The 12,959-nt window shown below is 46.0% G+C and overlaps 1 protein-coding gene across 3 annotated transcripts in view; it reads right to left on the bottom strand.

Annotated features, from left to right (window-relative positions):
• The window catches only part of DENND1C (DENN domain containing 1C), a 50,527-nt gene continuing 37,568 nt past the window's right edge, over window positions 1-12,959 (bottom strand). Inside the window, exons 19-23 of one of the 3 annotated variants that reach the window (XM_060268702.1) lie at window positions 12,144-12,200; window positions 9,455-9,592; window positions 5,411-5,466; window positions 1,202-1,427; window positions 1-1,108 (exon numbers count right to left, since the gene is read on the bottom strand). In XM_060268702.1, coding sequence (XP_060124685.1) covers window positions 473-1,108; window positions 1,202-1,427; window positions 5,411-5,466; window positions 9,455-9,592; window positions 12,144-12,200 — 1,113 coding nt within the window. In that variant the 3' untranslated portion in view covers window positions 1-472. Of the gene's footprint in view, window positions 1,109-1,201; window positions 1,428-5,410; window positions 5,467-6,133; window positions 8,620-9,454; window positions 9,593-12,143; window positions 12,201-12,959 lie in introns of those variants that run through there. The other 2 variants (XM_060268703.1, XM_060268704.1) reach the window with 2 other exon arrangements.

Raw genomic sequence — 12,959 nt, 5'->3', positions numbered from 1 at the left:
GGTCTGACTCTTCTGTTTCAAGTGTATCTGAAGAAGTGTGCATGCACACGAAAGCTCATACCAAAATAAAAGCTTAGTTGGTTTTTAAGGTGCTACTGAAGGATTTTTTTTATTTTGCTTAGAGTCACAAAATGTTTAGGGGTATGCGTACCCCTGTGTCCCCCCAGAAAAAGCACTGCTGTCTCCTAGTAGTGAGCAGGGGGCAGCTTGCAAGTCAGGCAGCAAGCAGGTCCTATCCACTGGGACTAGGAGTAGAACCCACTTCTGCTTCTAGCAATCACTATTGATGCCCAGAGCGATGGGGGGGGGGTTCCCCCAGTGCTTTTCAAAGCCCAGAGCTGCTTTGTGGCACCAGGGGAGAGGCCTCTGGTGTAGCCTGCAGCCACAGAAGCTACTACTTCACCCTGGAAGTAAAAAAAAAACAGACAGGTTTTCCTCTTCCAAGGCTACAGACTCCTCACTTTCAGCATTTCTAGGCCTCGAATCTTTTCTTCAGTTCTGACACTTTGGCCAAGGGCCGGGAAGTCAAGGAGTATGGTGGTCTAGTGACCACCCCAAGGGCTGGCATGCTGTGCTTGGTCTTGAAGTCAGTGTCCACATTCCCTTCTCTTTGGGACAATGCCACAGGTGACTGGATGGCGGAGCAATTGGTTGCTGGTGGCTCTGCCTTTGCGGCGGCAATGGCTGGAGCGAGTTTGAGCATCTGGTCAGTCCTAGACTCCTGTCCGGACGCCACCTCAGTGCAGCTTTCAGCTCTATTTTCATTTGCGCTGGAACTCTCGTGGTCTATATTCCGGGTCCATGCCACTTCTGGCAGCTCATAGCCACCGGTAACAACTGCTGTCTCCCCTTGCGATGGAACTGCTGACTTCTCAGGGCAAGGAATCTCTTCGGGTTCAGCGGTGTCACGGTCCCACTTCTCGCAGCTATTTTCTGCTGCTCTGGTGGACACTAGCAGAGCACTCTGCACATGCTCCTGATCCAGAGAGGCTGAGAGCAGGGTGCCCTCGGACAGTGAGTCATCATCATCATCATCATCATCATCATCATCATCATCATCCTTTTCCTCAGACAGGGGCTCATGAAGTGTGTTCCTGCTGGGCCTCAGCTACAACAGACAAAGAGACTGAGTTGGGGTTTGCTGCTTTCCATGCTTGGCCTCTTCGACAGGTGCACAGGGAGCCAAACTAGGAGGGCTTACCTTAGTATAGAAGTTCCTCTCTTCTAGGTTGCAGAAGTCCAGGCTCCGCGTCCCATAGAGTGGCCGCTGGCCTTGGTTTGGCTCCAGCAAGTTTAGAGTCTCAAAGATTTCACCTAAGAGATCAATCCCACCTGGATCCAGGAACCCCGGGTGCAGATTTTCAGTTTCTTCTCCAGGCTCCAAAGAACAATCCAGCGAGCTTGAGCTGGAAGAGTTGGAAACTTCCCTAGAAGAATATATGTTTCACATGTGAAATGGGATCAGGAATAAAATGCTATACGGCAACTCCCAAGAGACTGCGATCTACTCACAGAGTTAAAAACTGGCAGTGATCTACCCCTTTTTGGGGGGTTCAGGTCAAAGTTGTTGAACTTTTTTTAGGGAGGAGGAAGACCAATTTTTTTTGGGGGGGGGTTCAAGTCAAAGTTGTTGAGTTTTTTCAGGGAGGAGGTAAAATATTGAGATTTTTTAAGGGTAGCCACAGTTGTTCAGCTTCTTTGGGGGGAGCCAATGACCTACCAGTGATCTACTGCAGACATCCAGTGATCTACTGGTAGATCACGATCTACCTGTTGGACATGCCTGCTATACGGTACATCAGGGGTCAGCAACCTTTTTCAGCCGTGGGCCAGTCCACCGTCCCTCAGACCGTGTGGCGGGCCGGACTATTATTATTTTTTGCCGGGGGGGGGGGAATGAACGAATGCCTATGCCCCACAAATAACCCAGAGGTGCATTTTAAATAAAAGCACACATTCTACACATCTAAAAACACCAGGCAGGCCCCACAAATAACCCAGAGATGCATTTTAAATCAAAGGACACATTCTACTCATGTAAAAACACGCTGATTTCCAGACCGTCTGCAGGCCAGATTGAGAAGGCGATTGGGCCGCATCCAGCCCCCAGGCCTTAGGTTGCCTACCCCTGCACTACATGAAAACAATGACCTTCAAAAAGGTCCATGTAAAGCGACATGGGAGGTGAGCATGTTCACGCAACACAACGGCCAAGGGAACCGGCCTTATTTGCCCCTCCTTGTATTGTTTCTGGCCCCGCTCAGCAAGATTTTGATTGCTGTGGTTTATGAAGAAAGCCGGGAAAGGCAATTCATCCTTGTTTTGAACCTGGCTATGTTCAGTTGCCCCTCTCCCATGTGAAAGGCAGTAGGTTGGTAGGTGGATCTGCGTTGTTGTGATCGTTTACAGACTAGCCCTGGGCAGCGCTTGAGCTAGACACTGCTAATTAACACATTACCCGCACGACAGTTGTGCTGCACCAAAAAACAGCTTCCAAATTTATTTTGGGTGTAGGTGACCTGTAAAAGCTTGTTTGGGCCTACTCTGTTACCCTCTCCCCCCATCCATGCTCTCTGCAAAACGCCTGTGGAGCAAAACTCACAGGGACTTCACGAAAACAAAACTCGGGTTGGGTAGCCACAGGGCAGGGCTCATGTATCTTTACAGGAGGGGCTGTGCAGCTCGTACGACACTGTCCTGTTTGCTAAAGAATTCGAGAGAAGCCACAGTTGGAATTCATTGCAGATATGATCCTGTGGGAGGGGCCATCTCACTATAGAAAGGCAATGCCCCACTTTGCGCTCTGCCTTGTTGTAGTGCTAATTCTTCACCAGTGGTGTGTTATAAGAATTTTGAGGTCATATATATATATATATAATAATTGTTCATAAAACATGTACATGAATGTACAGAAACATGTCTGAAGCAGCACAGGAAAACAGGCCTGACTGACACCATTTTGACTCTCTCAGACCTGGCGTTCCTCTGCAAGGAAGAAGGGGGGTGGGGGGAACCTTCTCATTGTCTCAGGAATTAAAGTGATAACCCTGGCATCCTGATACCTGAGTGCCAGACAAAAGGGTGTGATTAACTTGGCTGGGAAACAGGGAAATGTAAATATCTCTCTCTTTTGTTGATTAGGTTTGGGGGGCAGGGGGCAGGGTCCAGGATGCTCAGATTACTGCCACCAGACCTCCCCGTTCATGATGTACCTATGATGAATCTAGGGAGAGCGGTCTTGGGCTACACCCCTTCTGTGACATATGGATGATGCTTCTGGGGGGTGGGCTGAAACCAATTTCAAATTTCTTTTTAAGGGCAAGACACCTCTGTTTGGGGTCCCTTCCTTGTTCTCCTGCGTGAGAGGAAGGACCCTGTTGCAACAGCGAAATAAAAGTGCCTTGCTTCGTACGTCCTGGTTTGGTCTCTGTTATTTGGTGGGCAGGAGACGCTTAAATTCGTCTGTTTGCCTGGATCCTTGGGCTCTCCCTGGGTCAGGATCCATTTCTCTGGGTTCATAGGAACCAGCTTAAATTTTACTTCAATTGTCTATCTGCAAGTTAATCACACCCACTCTGGAATTAATCAGGGCTCCGCCTATTAATGGGACGCAGTTCCTGCTGTCTCTTGCATTGCTGTGGTTTTTTTAAAAAGAGGCATTTCTACATAGGCAGCTCCTGGCACCTTTCCACACTTTGAAGAGGGCAGATATATTCTGTCCATTCAATATGTCACTATGCACATTAAATACATGCCTCTCCTTAAAAAAGAGAGAGAGAGAATAGTGCTAAGGAAATCTGCAGAGATGGTGCTACTACTCTTCTCCTTCCAACGCTTTTCTGTGCTCTCAGATGGCAGGAAACAGTGCATGTTCTGGTTCTCTCCTGCTTGGACTCCGGCAGGGGTGGGCAACCTAAGGCCTGGGGGCCGGATGCAGCCCAATCGCCTTCTCAATCCAGCCTGCGGACTGTCTGCGAATCAGTGTATTTTTACATGATTAGAATGTGTCCTTTTATTTAAAATGCATCTCTGGGTTATTTGTGGGGCATAGGAATTTGTTCATTATTTTTTTCAAAATATAGTCCAGCCCACCACATGGTCTGAGGGATGGTGGACCGGCCCATGGCTGAAAAAGGTTGCTGACCCCTGGACTACTGCAATGTGCTCCACGTGGGGCTACCTTTGAAGGTGACCCGGAAACTACAACTAATCCAGAATGCAGCAGCTAGACTGGTGACTGGGAGTGGCCGCCGAGACCACATAACACCGATCTTGAAAGACCTACATTGGCTCCCAGTACGTTTCCGGGCACAATTCAAAGTGTCAGTGCTGACCTTTATAGCCCTAAACCATAGCTGCCAAGTTATCCCCTTTTTTAAGGGATTTTCCCTTATGCTGAATAGGCTTCCTCGCGAGAAAAGGGAAAACTTGGCAGCTATGCCCTAAACAGCCTCTGTCCAGTATACCTGAAGGAGCGTCTCCACCTCCAGCATTCAGCGCAGATACTGAGGTCCAACGCCAAGGGCCTTCTGGCGGTTCACTCACTACAAGAACCGAAGTTACAGGGAACCAAATCTACTTTAACTGCACAATTTGAATTTACTAGTATGTGATTTAATCCTACTGGCAAAAGAGCAACAGTTTGATAGCACTGGGCTCCACTGGAAGGATTTTTTAAATTTTGTTTCGAGAATATGCCACAGTTTACTTCTTCTTTTTTTCAAAAAATGAGGTTTATAAATAAATACTGGTACATAAATTTCTCCTCAGAAGCGCGATTCAGGGGGGATATGCTGTTTGGCTGTTTAAATTATTATTTCAGATTTGAAAATAATAAACCTAGAAGACAAAATAACTACACAGTAGAACAGTTTGTCCTCAAGGTGCCAGCAGACGCTTCTGTTTTTACCACAAAAAGATAATGGCAGCTGTTTCTGGATTGTGGTTATTTTTAATCATTTAACAAGACACAACAAATCCCTTATCCCTGAGTGTTTTTGGAAGAGCAGATGAGTAAAACCACTGGTCTGATTGTTTTTTAATTATTTTGGAAATTATTTGTTTAAACCTCTGTGGAACTCTGGAGCACAATGACACCCCCAAGAGCAGTGATGGTTTCCCTTAGAGATAATCCTCCCAACCCTATGGGTTTACTCAGAACTAGGAAACTTCCTCTGAGCTCAGTGAGACTTATTCTCAGATTTAAGGGTGTACAGCACTGTAGCCCAAGAGGTTTAACTGAGCATGGTTTCCCCCCTGTCGCCGAACCTGACTCATTGCAGTGAGGCTTGTGTAGGATCATTTTCCAGCAGATTCAGATCCACCTGCTGGGCCAGCCTTGAAACACCCACAGGATGTGGCAAGCAGAGCTGAGAACAGCAAAGAGAGCTCGGCTGAAAGCAGGCCTCACCTTTGTGCCTCCAATTCTGTACTGCTGCTCTGTCTTGGTGGTCGCCTGGGGCGAGACTGTGAAGAGAGAGCACAACATTTATGCTATATGGTAGTTTATGGACCTAATACCTTAGGTATCTAAAGGCATTTGCACATAACAAAATATGTATTTTATCAAAGTAACTGTTGAACTGAAATACAATTAAGAAGAAGTATATTAATAGTGAAATACAATTAAGAAGAAGTATATTAATAGTGAAATACAATTAAGAAGAAGTATATTAATAGTGAAATAATTAAGCTCTAACTTAAAATGACCGAGGGCCTATTGCTTACATCATAGGACACAACACAAAACACTGTTGCTGGATGTAGGTTTTATTTGTTTTTTATCTTATATTTTGGAAATGTACACCCAGTTTTTTTCCTTTAATTTTTTTGCCCCCCCCCCAAGAGAGTGGGGCCCTAAGCTATAGCTTGTTTAGCTTATATCATACCTGCCAAGTTCCTCTCTGAAAAATAAGGGACCGGACCGAAATTAGCATACCGGAAGTAGCGCGGTGGCCATTTTGGAACTGGGCGGAGCATGCTCAGAAGTGACTTTTGATGCTGCTGTGCCCAGTTCCAAAATGGCTGCCGCACCAGAAGTCGCACTGCAGCCATTTTGGAACTGGGCAGAGCAGCATCAAAAGTCGCTTCTGAGCATGCTCCGCCCAGTTCCAAAATGGCCGCCGCACCAGAATAATCGTTTTTTCGGCTGGGGACAGCTGGAAAAACGGGGGTTTCCCGGGGAAAACGGGAGACTTGGCAACTATGGCTTATATGTAAATCCAGCACTGGACACACACCTGTAAGGGTTCTGATCCCCTTGTCTAGAACAAAATGTCCTGAGTGGTTAGGTCAGGCACCCCCAAACTGCAGCCCTCCAGATGTTTTGGACTACAATTCCCATCATCCCTGACCACTGGTCCTGTTAGCTAGGGATCATGGGAGTTGTAGGCTAAAACATCTGGAGGGTCGCAGTTTGGGGATGTCTGGGTTAGGTGATTAGTGGCCCTTTCTCCATGATTCGAAACTACATATTCCCCACTCTAGTGTAAGGTAGGGCATGGATTCAGCTGGAGACTCTCAGGACAGCGAGGCTGCTTTCTCCATTCGGAATAATAATAATAATAATAATAATAATAATAATAATAATAATTTGTTATTTATACCCCACCCATCTGGCTGAGTTTCCCCAGCCACTCTGGGCAGCTCCCAACAGAATATTAATAAGAATAGAAAAGTGATAAAACATCAAACATTAAAAACTTCCCTAAACATTAGGCAATCCTTAACACTAGATGTGTCTTTACTGCCAACAAACCCGCTTTCAGTCATTCCCTCTCACCAGGGAATTGTTGATCTGCAAGGAGAGCTAAGGATCTCCAACAGAGAATACCTGCGCACTCTCAACAAACTACAATTCCCAGGATTCTTTAGCAGAAGACATGGCAATTAAATAGTACACAATGCCCATATGTGTTGTGCAATTAATTCAGCCAAATTTTCTATCCCGACTTTCTGCTTTGCATATTGTAACTTATTTTTCGGTACAAATGTGAACTCAGCTCTGATGATTACACTGCTGCTCTCTACATTTGACACAAAGAAGCACAGTCACAATTAGACTATAAGGGCTTCCTTCTGAATAACATGGGCATACAGGAGGCATGGGCGTACCCAGCGAGGGTCGGGGGGCAGCTGCCCCCCCAGAAGCAAAAAACAAAAACAAAACCATATTTTATGGACCATAACCCACACTTTTTCCCTCCAAAAACTGAAGGGGAAAAGTAGCTGCGGGTTATAGAAATTGGGCTGTTTTCGCCCCCTCCGCGGCTGCAGCCAGCGACAGGAACGTGGGGAGGGGGGAGGAGCAGCCTTCACGTATACTGGACAGTGGCCATTTAGGGCTTTAAAGGTCAGCACCAGCACTTTGAATTGTGCTCGGAAACGTACCACCATACATCAAGCATAGACAAAAGATTCTTATTTCTGATTAACTGCCTCTACAAAGACACCGTGCTGAACGTACGCTGCTCCCTAAATGGCCAACTCATAGGACCCGTACCAGTTACCAAGGGAGTTAAGCAAGGATGCATCCTAGCTCTGGCATTATTTCACCTATATATAAATGACATGGTTAAGCGTCTAGCATCCTAGCTCCAGCATTATTTCACCTATATATAAATGACATGGTTAAGGGTCTAACATCTACGCCCCCAAACTGGCCGCAAAACCAATCTCAGTGCTATTATATGCGGACAATGTGGTTCTCCTATCCCAAACAAAAATAGGCCGAAAAAAACTGACAGGAGAATTTTCAGCATATTGCCGGAGAGAACAGTTGGCCGTAAACTATCAGAAAACCAAAGTCATGGTCTTCTCAAGAAAATAGCTGGCAAATGGATAACTAGCCAATCGAACAGGTTAAAGCCTTCAAGTATCTGGGCCTTATCTTCCAGTCAATGGGGACATGAGATGCACATCAAAAATGTGCCAAAGAAGAAGCATCTCAAAGTGCCAAAACGCTGACCCATTTCTTCCACACGAAGGGTGGCAAACATATTCCATCAGCCCTACAAGTTTTTCAAGCCAAACCCCTAGCGAAGCTACTTTATGGGGCCCAAATTTGGACTGGTAACCATCGTAGCACTCTGGAATCTGTCCAATCAAAGTTTTTAAGGCAGATTTTTTTTTCCCTGTCCCACCATGCGTTCCAAATGCATCATTACGACTGGAGGCAAGTCTCCCTTCTGTAGAAGTACGGACCTGGCAAATAACTCTTAATTTCTGGCTCCACCTAAATTCAAACCCACCTGGTTTATTGCCTTTAGTAACACAAGATTCCCACAAAAGTGCTTGGACCAAAACTGTTCATCAAAAACTTCTCTCCTGCAGCCTATCCCCACAACATCTACTCACGGTGGGCCGCATCAAAGCAAAAAGTCTAATTGGACAACGTTTAAAAGACATAGAGCACCAGAATAATCTGGCTATTATAAAGAAATTTTGTCCATGGTATGCTCCTTTTCCTACCTCCCATTTTGATTCTATGGCTCCATATTTGCACAAACTTACTATTCCAAAATTTAGACGTGCTTTTAAACTTGCTAGACTGGATGTTCTGCCTTCTGCCGTACTTGAGGGCCGATTCCAAAAGATCTTACTCGAGAAACGACTTTGCCCCTGTGGAGATGGCAGTATAGAAACAGTGGCACATGTCCTCCTGTCTTGTTTCCTCTACAAAGACCCGAGGAACGAGATTATTACCCCACTTCTACTAACCATCCCAGGACGCCCATCTGCAGCCATAATGCACTTCCTCTTATCAGACCGAAATGACCAGATAACAGCAAAGGTTGCTAGATACATAGATGGTGCAATTATTAGATGAAGGGCCACCAACTGAGTGATAATTTAGGATGCTAAAACGTGCCTTTTATCCAATGTTTTTATTTCTACAGTGGAACCTCTACTTACGAATTTAATCCGTTCCGAATGCACATTTGTAAGTAGAAACATTCGTAAGTCGAAATGATGTTTCCCATAGGAATGCATTGGAAACGGATTAATTTGTTCAGGGGTTCTTTAAAAAAGGCACTTTAAAGGCAGGCAGGAGGCCTGCGAGGGGCAGCGAGTGCGGAGCAGCAGGAGGCCGGCTGAGCGGCGGCGGCAGTGAGGGCCCGATCCGGCCCTATGGGATGTAGAGCGGCCGGCGGGGGGGGGGCGATCTCATGAGGCCCTGATCCTGCGAGGCCGGCAGAGCAGTGGCGGCGAGGGCCTGACTGTAAGTCGAAGAAATTCGCAAGCGCGTGGTCATTTCCCCCCTTCGTAAGTAGAAACATTTGTATCTAGAGTTTATCGTAAGTCGAGGTACCACTGTACATATTGTATTGTTTTATTGTTGCTATGGCCGTTGGCTAATGCGAATAAAGTTTATTGAAGTTTATTATTATCTCAGGGTGGCGGTGGTAGTGGTGCAGTTTCCCCACCCATTTTAAATGACTCATTCCCCCCTTACCTTCCCAAAGTGCTGGGTGATGGGCAACCGGCTTTGCAAGCTCTCAGACTGGCTATTCCTGGTGGGCATGATGGGGCCAGAGATAAGGTCACAGTTCGAGGAATGCCCTCGCTGACGATGAGGGCCTGTACTGGAATCCTAGAGGGGACAAGATTATTCTGAGCATAAGCTTTGCTTCCCATCCTGACCCGTGCCGGAATTATGTATAAGCTAAACAAGCTATAGCTTAGGGCCCCACTCGCTTGGGGGGCCCCAAAAAAATTAAAGGAAAAAGAAACTGGATGTACATTTCCAAAATATATGATAAAAAACAAATAAAATAAAACCTACATATAGCAACAGTGTTTTGTGTTGTGTAGGCTCCTATGATGTAAGTCAGGCATTCCCAAAATTCGGCCCTTCAGATGTTTTGGACTACAATTCCCATCAACTCTGACCACTGTTCCTCTTAGCTAGGGATCATGGGAGTTGGAGGCCAAAACATCTGGAGGACCGCAGTTTGGGGATGCCTGATGTAAGTACCGGTAATGGGCCTAGCCTGCTCCCTAAAATAGCACTTTGCTCATTTCTATATATATGTTGTCTACATTCTGCATGGACTCGTAATAATTACTTTGATAAAATACATATTTTGTTATGTGCAAATGGCTTTAGATACCTATTAAAGGTATAGGTACCCCTGACCATGGTGCTGTGGGTTAAACCACAGAGCCTAGGGCTTGCTGATCAGAAGGTCGGCGGTTTGAATCCCCGTGACAGGGTGAGCTCCTGTTGCTCGGTCCCAGCTCCTGCCAACCTAACAGTTCAAAAGCACGTCAAAGTGCAAGTAGATAAATAGGAAGCGCTACAGCGGGAAGGTAAACGGCGTTTCCGTGTGCTGTGCTGGTTCGCCAGAAGCGGCTTTGTCATGCTGGCCACATGACCTGGAAGCTGTACGCCGGCTCCCTCAGTCAATAACGCGAGATGAGCGCCGCAACCCCAGAGTCGGTCACGACTCGACCTAACGGTCAGGGGTCCATTTACCATTACCTTTACCCCTGACCGTTAGGTCCAGTCACTGAGGCCCTAAGCTCCTGAAGGTAATGGGGCCCTTTATATGTCCAGCTGTCCTTTGTCAACAACAAATTGTCGCTGTTTTTAGTGTTGAATATATGCTATATGGTAATTTATGGACCTAATAGGTATCTAAAGCCATTTGCACATGTTGTCATGCAACCATTTACAGAAATAAGCTATATTACAGGTCAATATGTGGAATGTACCCTAAGTTTGAGACTGTTAACTCTTTTTAAGGAGGGCAATTGGACCTTGGTTTTCTTTTAGTAGCAGCATGTCTACTAGTTGCAGAGAATTGGAAAGGAATTATAAAATTATGCGTGGCATAGAGAAAGCGTATAGAGAAAAGTCTCTCCCCCGCCCCTGGCAATAGAGTGTTGGAAGATTCAGGACACATAAAAGAAAGTATTTATTTAGATGGTCACCCGCCCCAATGGCTTTAAAAGAGGATTAGACAAATTCCTGGAGGTGAGGGCTATCGATGGCTACCAGCCATGATGACTATGCTATGCCTCTACAGTTGGAAGCATTACTGCTGCTGAATACCAGTTGCTGGAAACCACAAGAAGGGAGAGTGTTGCTCTTGTGCTCAGATCCTGCTTGCAGGTTTCCCACAAACACCTGGATGGCCAAGGTGAAAACACGATGCTAGACTGGGTGGAGCAGCGGCCTGATCCAATAGGCTCTTCTTCTGTTCGTAAAACATTAAATCATATTTAAAAACAATTTTCACCCAGGTGTCGGAAAAGGTTATTAATGTATGCCACTACGCGGGTGGCGCTGTGGGTTAAACCACAGAGCCTAGGGCTTGCCGATCAGAAGGTCGGCGGTTCGAATCCCTGCAACAGGGTGAGCTCCCATTGCTCGGTCCCAGCTCCTGCCAACCTAGCAGTTCAAAAGCACACCAAAGTGCAAGTAGATAAATAGGAACCGCTACAGCGGGAAGGTAAACGGCGTTTCCATGTGCTGCTCTGGTTTGCCAGAAGCGGCTTTGTCATGCTGGCCACATGACCTGGAAGCTGTACGCCGGCTCCCTCGGCCAATAACGTGAGATGAGCGCCGCAACCCCAGAGTCGGTCACGACTGGACCAAATGGTCAGGGGTCCCTTTACCTTTACCGTGGCTCGTGTTTGGTTAGCCCAAAAATGGAAAACAAGAGAAGTCCCAACTAAATAAGATTGGCAACTTAAATTGATGGAATATGCACAGCTTGCGGACCTAACATATAGAATAAGAGAACAAGAAGAACATAGGTTTACAGAAGATTGGAAAATGTTTATTGAATATATGGAGGGAAATTGTGTTTATTTGAAAATGTGGGCGGCATTAAGATAAATTCAACAGTGTAAATAAGTTTTTAACGGAATACTGAATGGTTTGGTTTATATAAAATATGGGGGGATTTATGTTGTGCAGAATGAACCATGGAAAGAGGGGAAGGGAATTCACTGATATTTTAAGGTGGTTTAAGTGAATATTCTAACATGTAAAACAGAAATTTTATTAAAGAATTAAACTCTAAAAACAATTTTCAATTGGGTTTTAAGCAAATGCAAAAACAAGAGCCACTGAACACTCATCCAACCGTACATCACCTTTAATCGTTTTAAGGAAAAAGTCTGGAGTGGCTTACCTTTTCCTTGAGACGGCTCCGCATATTCTTCAGCCGCATTTTGGCATGGCCTTTGGCCTAGACAGAGCACGGAGGGGGTGTGAGGAGATATGCAGCACTCCAAACAGAGGGTTGGGGCCAAAGCTAGTCTTACTCAGAGAAGACTCATTGATAGGGCTGGCCTGCCCATGAGAAGGGCTGAGGCAGCCACCATCTTGTGCCAGAATACCATGGGGCAGTGCCCCCACAGGCCCCCTGCCTACCCCTACCCCTGCGGCTGCAGAAGTGAGGAGAAGTGAAGGTGGCAGATTCCAGCGAGATTCGACTGGACCCCAGTAAGCAGGACCCCATTCCTGTTTTGCCTACTGCCCCTGTGCATTGACAATAATAGACACAACTAACATAAGGTTCTACTCTGAGTAAAACTTAGTTCAATACTTCCCAGAATTTCAAGGACAAAGAAAAAAAATAGATCAGTTGATTGAAATGTGTAGCTTCTGAAGGCTGCACACAAACAGGGTGAGCATTAGGTTTAGGGTGTAAAAAAGAGAGAGTAAACTTTCTCTTTTTTACACCCTAAACCTAATGCTCACCCTGTGTGTGTATAAACATAGCCATTTTGTGCAGTCTTCAACATTGCATCCTACTAGTTGGAATTTGCAAAACCCTCACTGCAACTACAGTCATACATTGGTTTTCGAACAGCTTAGTTCTCGGACATTTTGGCTCCCGAACGCCGCAAACCCAGAAGTGACTGTTCCGGTTTGCGAACTATTTTTGGAAGCTGAACGTCTGACGCGACTTCCGCAGCTTCTGATTTCCGAACTTTGGTTTCCA

The sequence above is a fragment of the Zootoca vivipara genome, chromosome 16, assembly GCF_963506605.1.
Source record: "Zootoca vivipara chromosome 16, rZooViv1.1, whole genome shotgun sequence".
NCBI lineage: Eukaryota > Metazoa > Chordata > Lepidosauria > Squamata > Lacertidae > Zootoca > Zootoca vivipara.
This window is presented reverse-complemented; position numbering and strand designations above follow the sequence as displayed.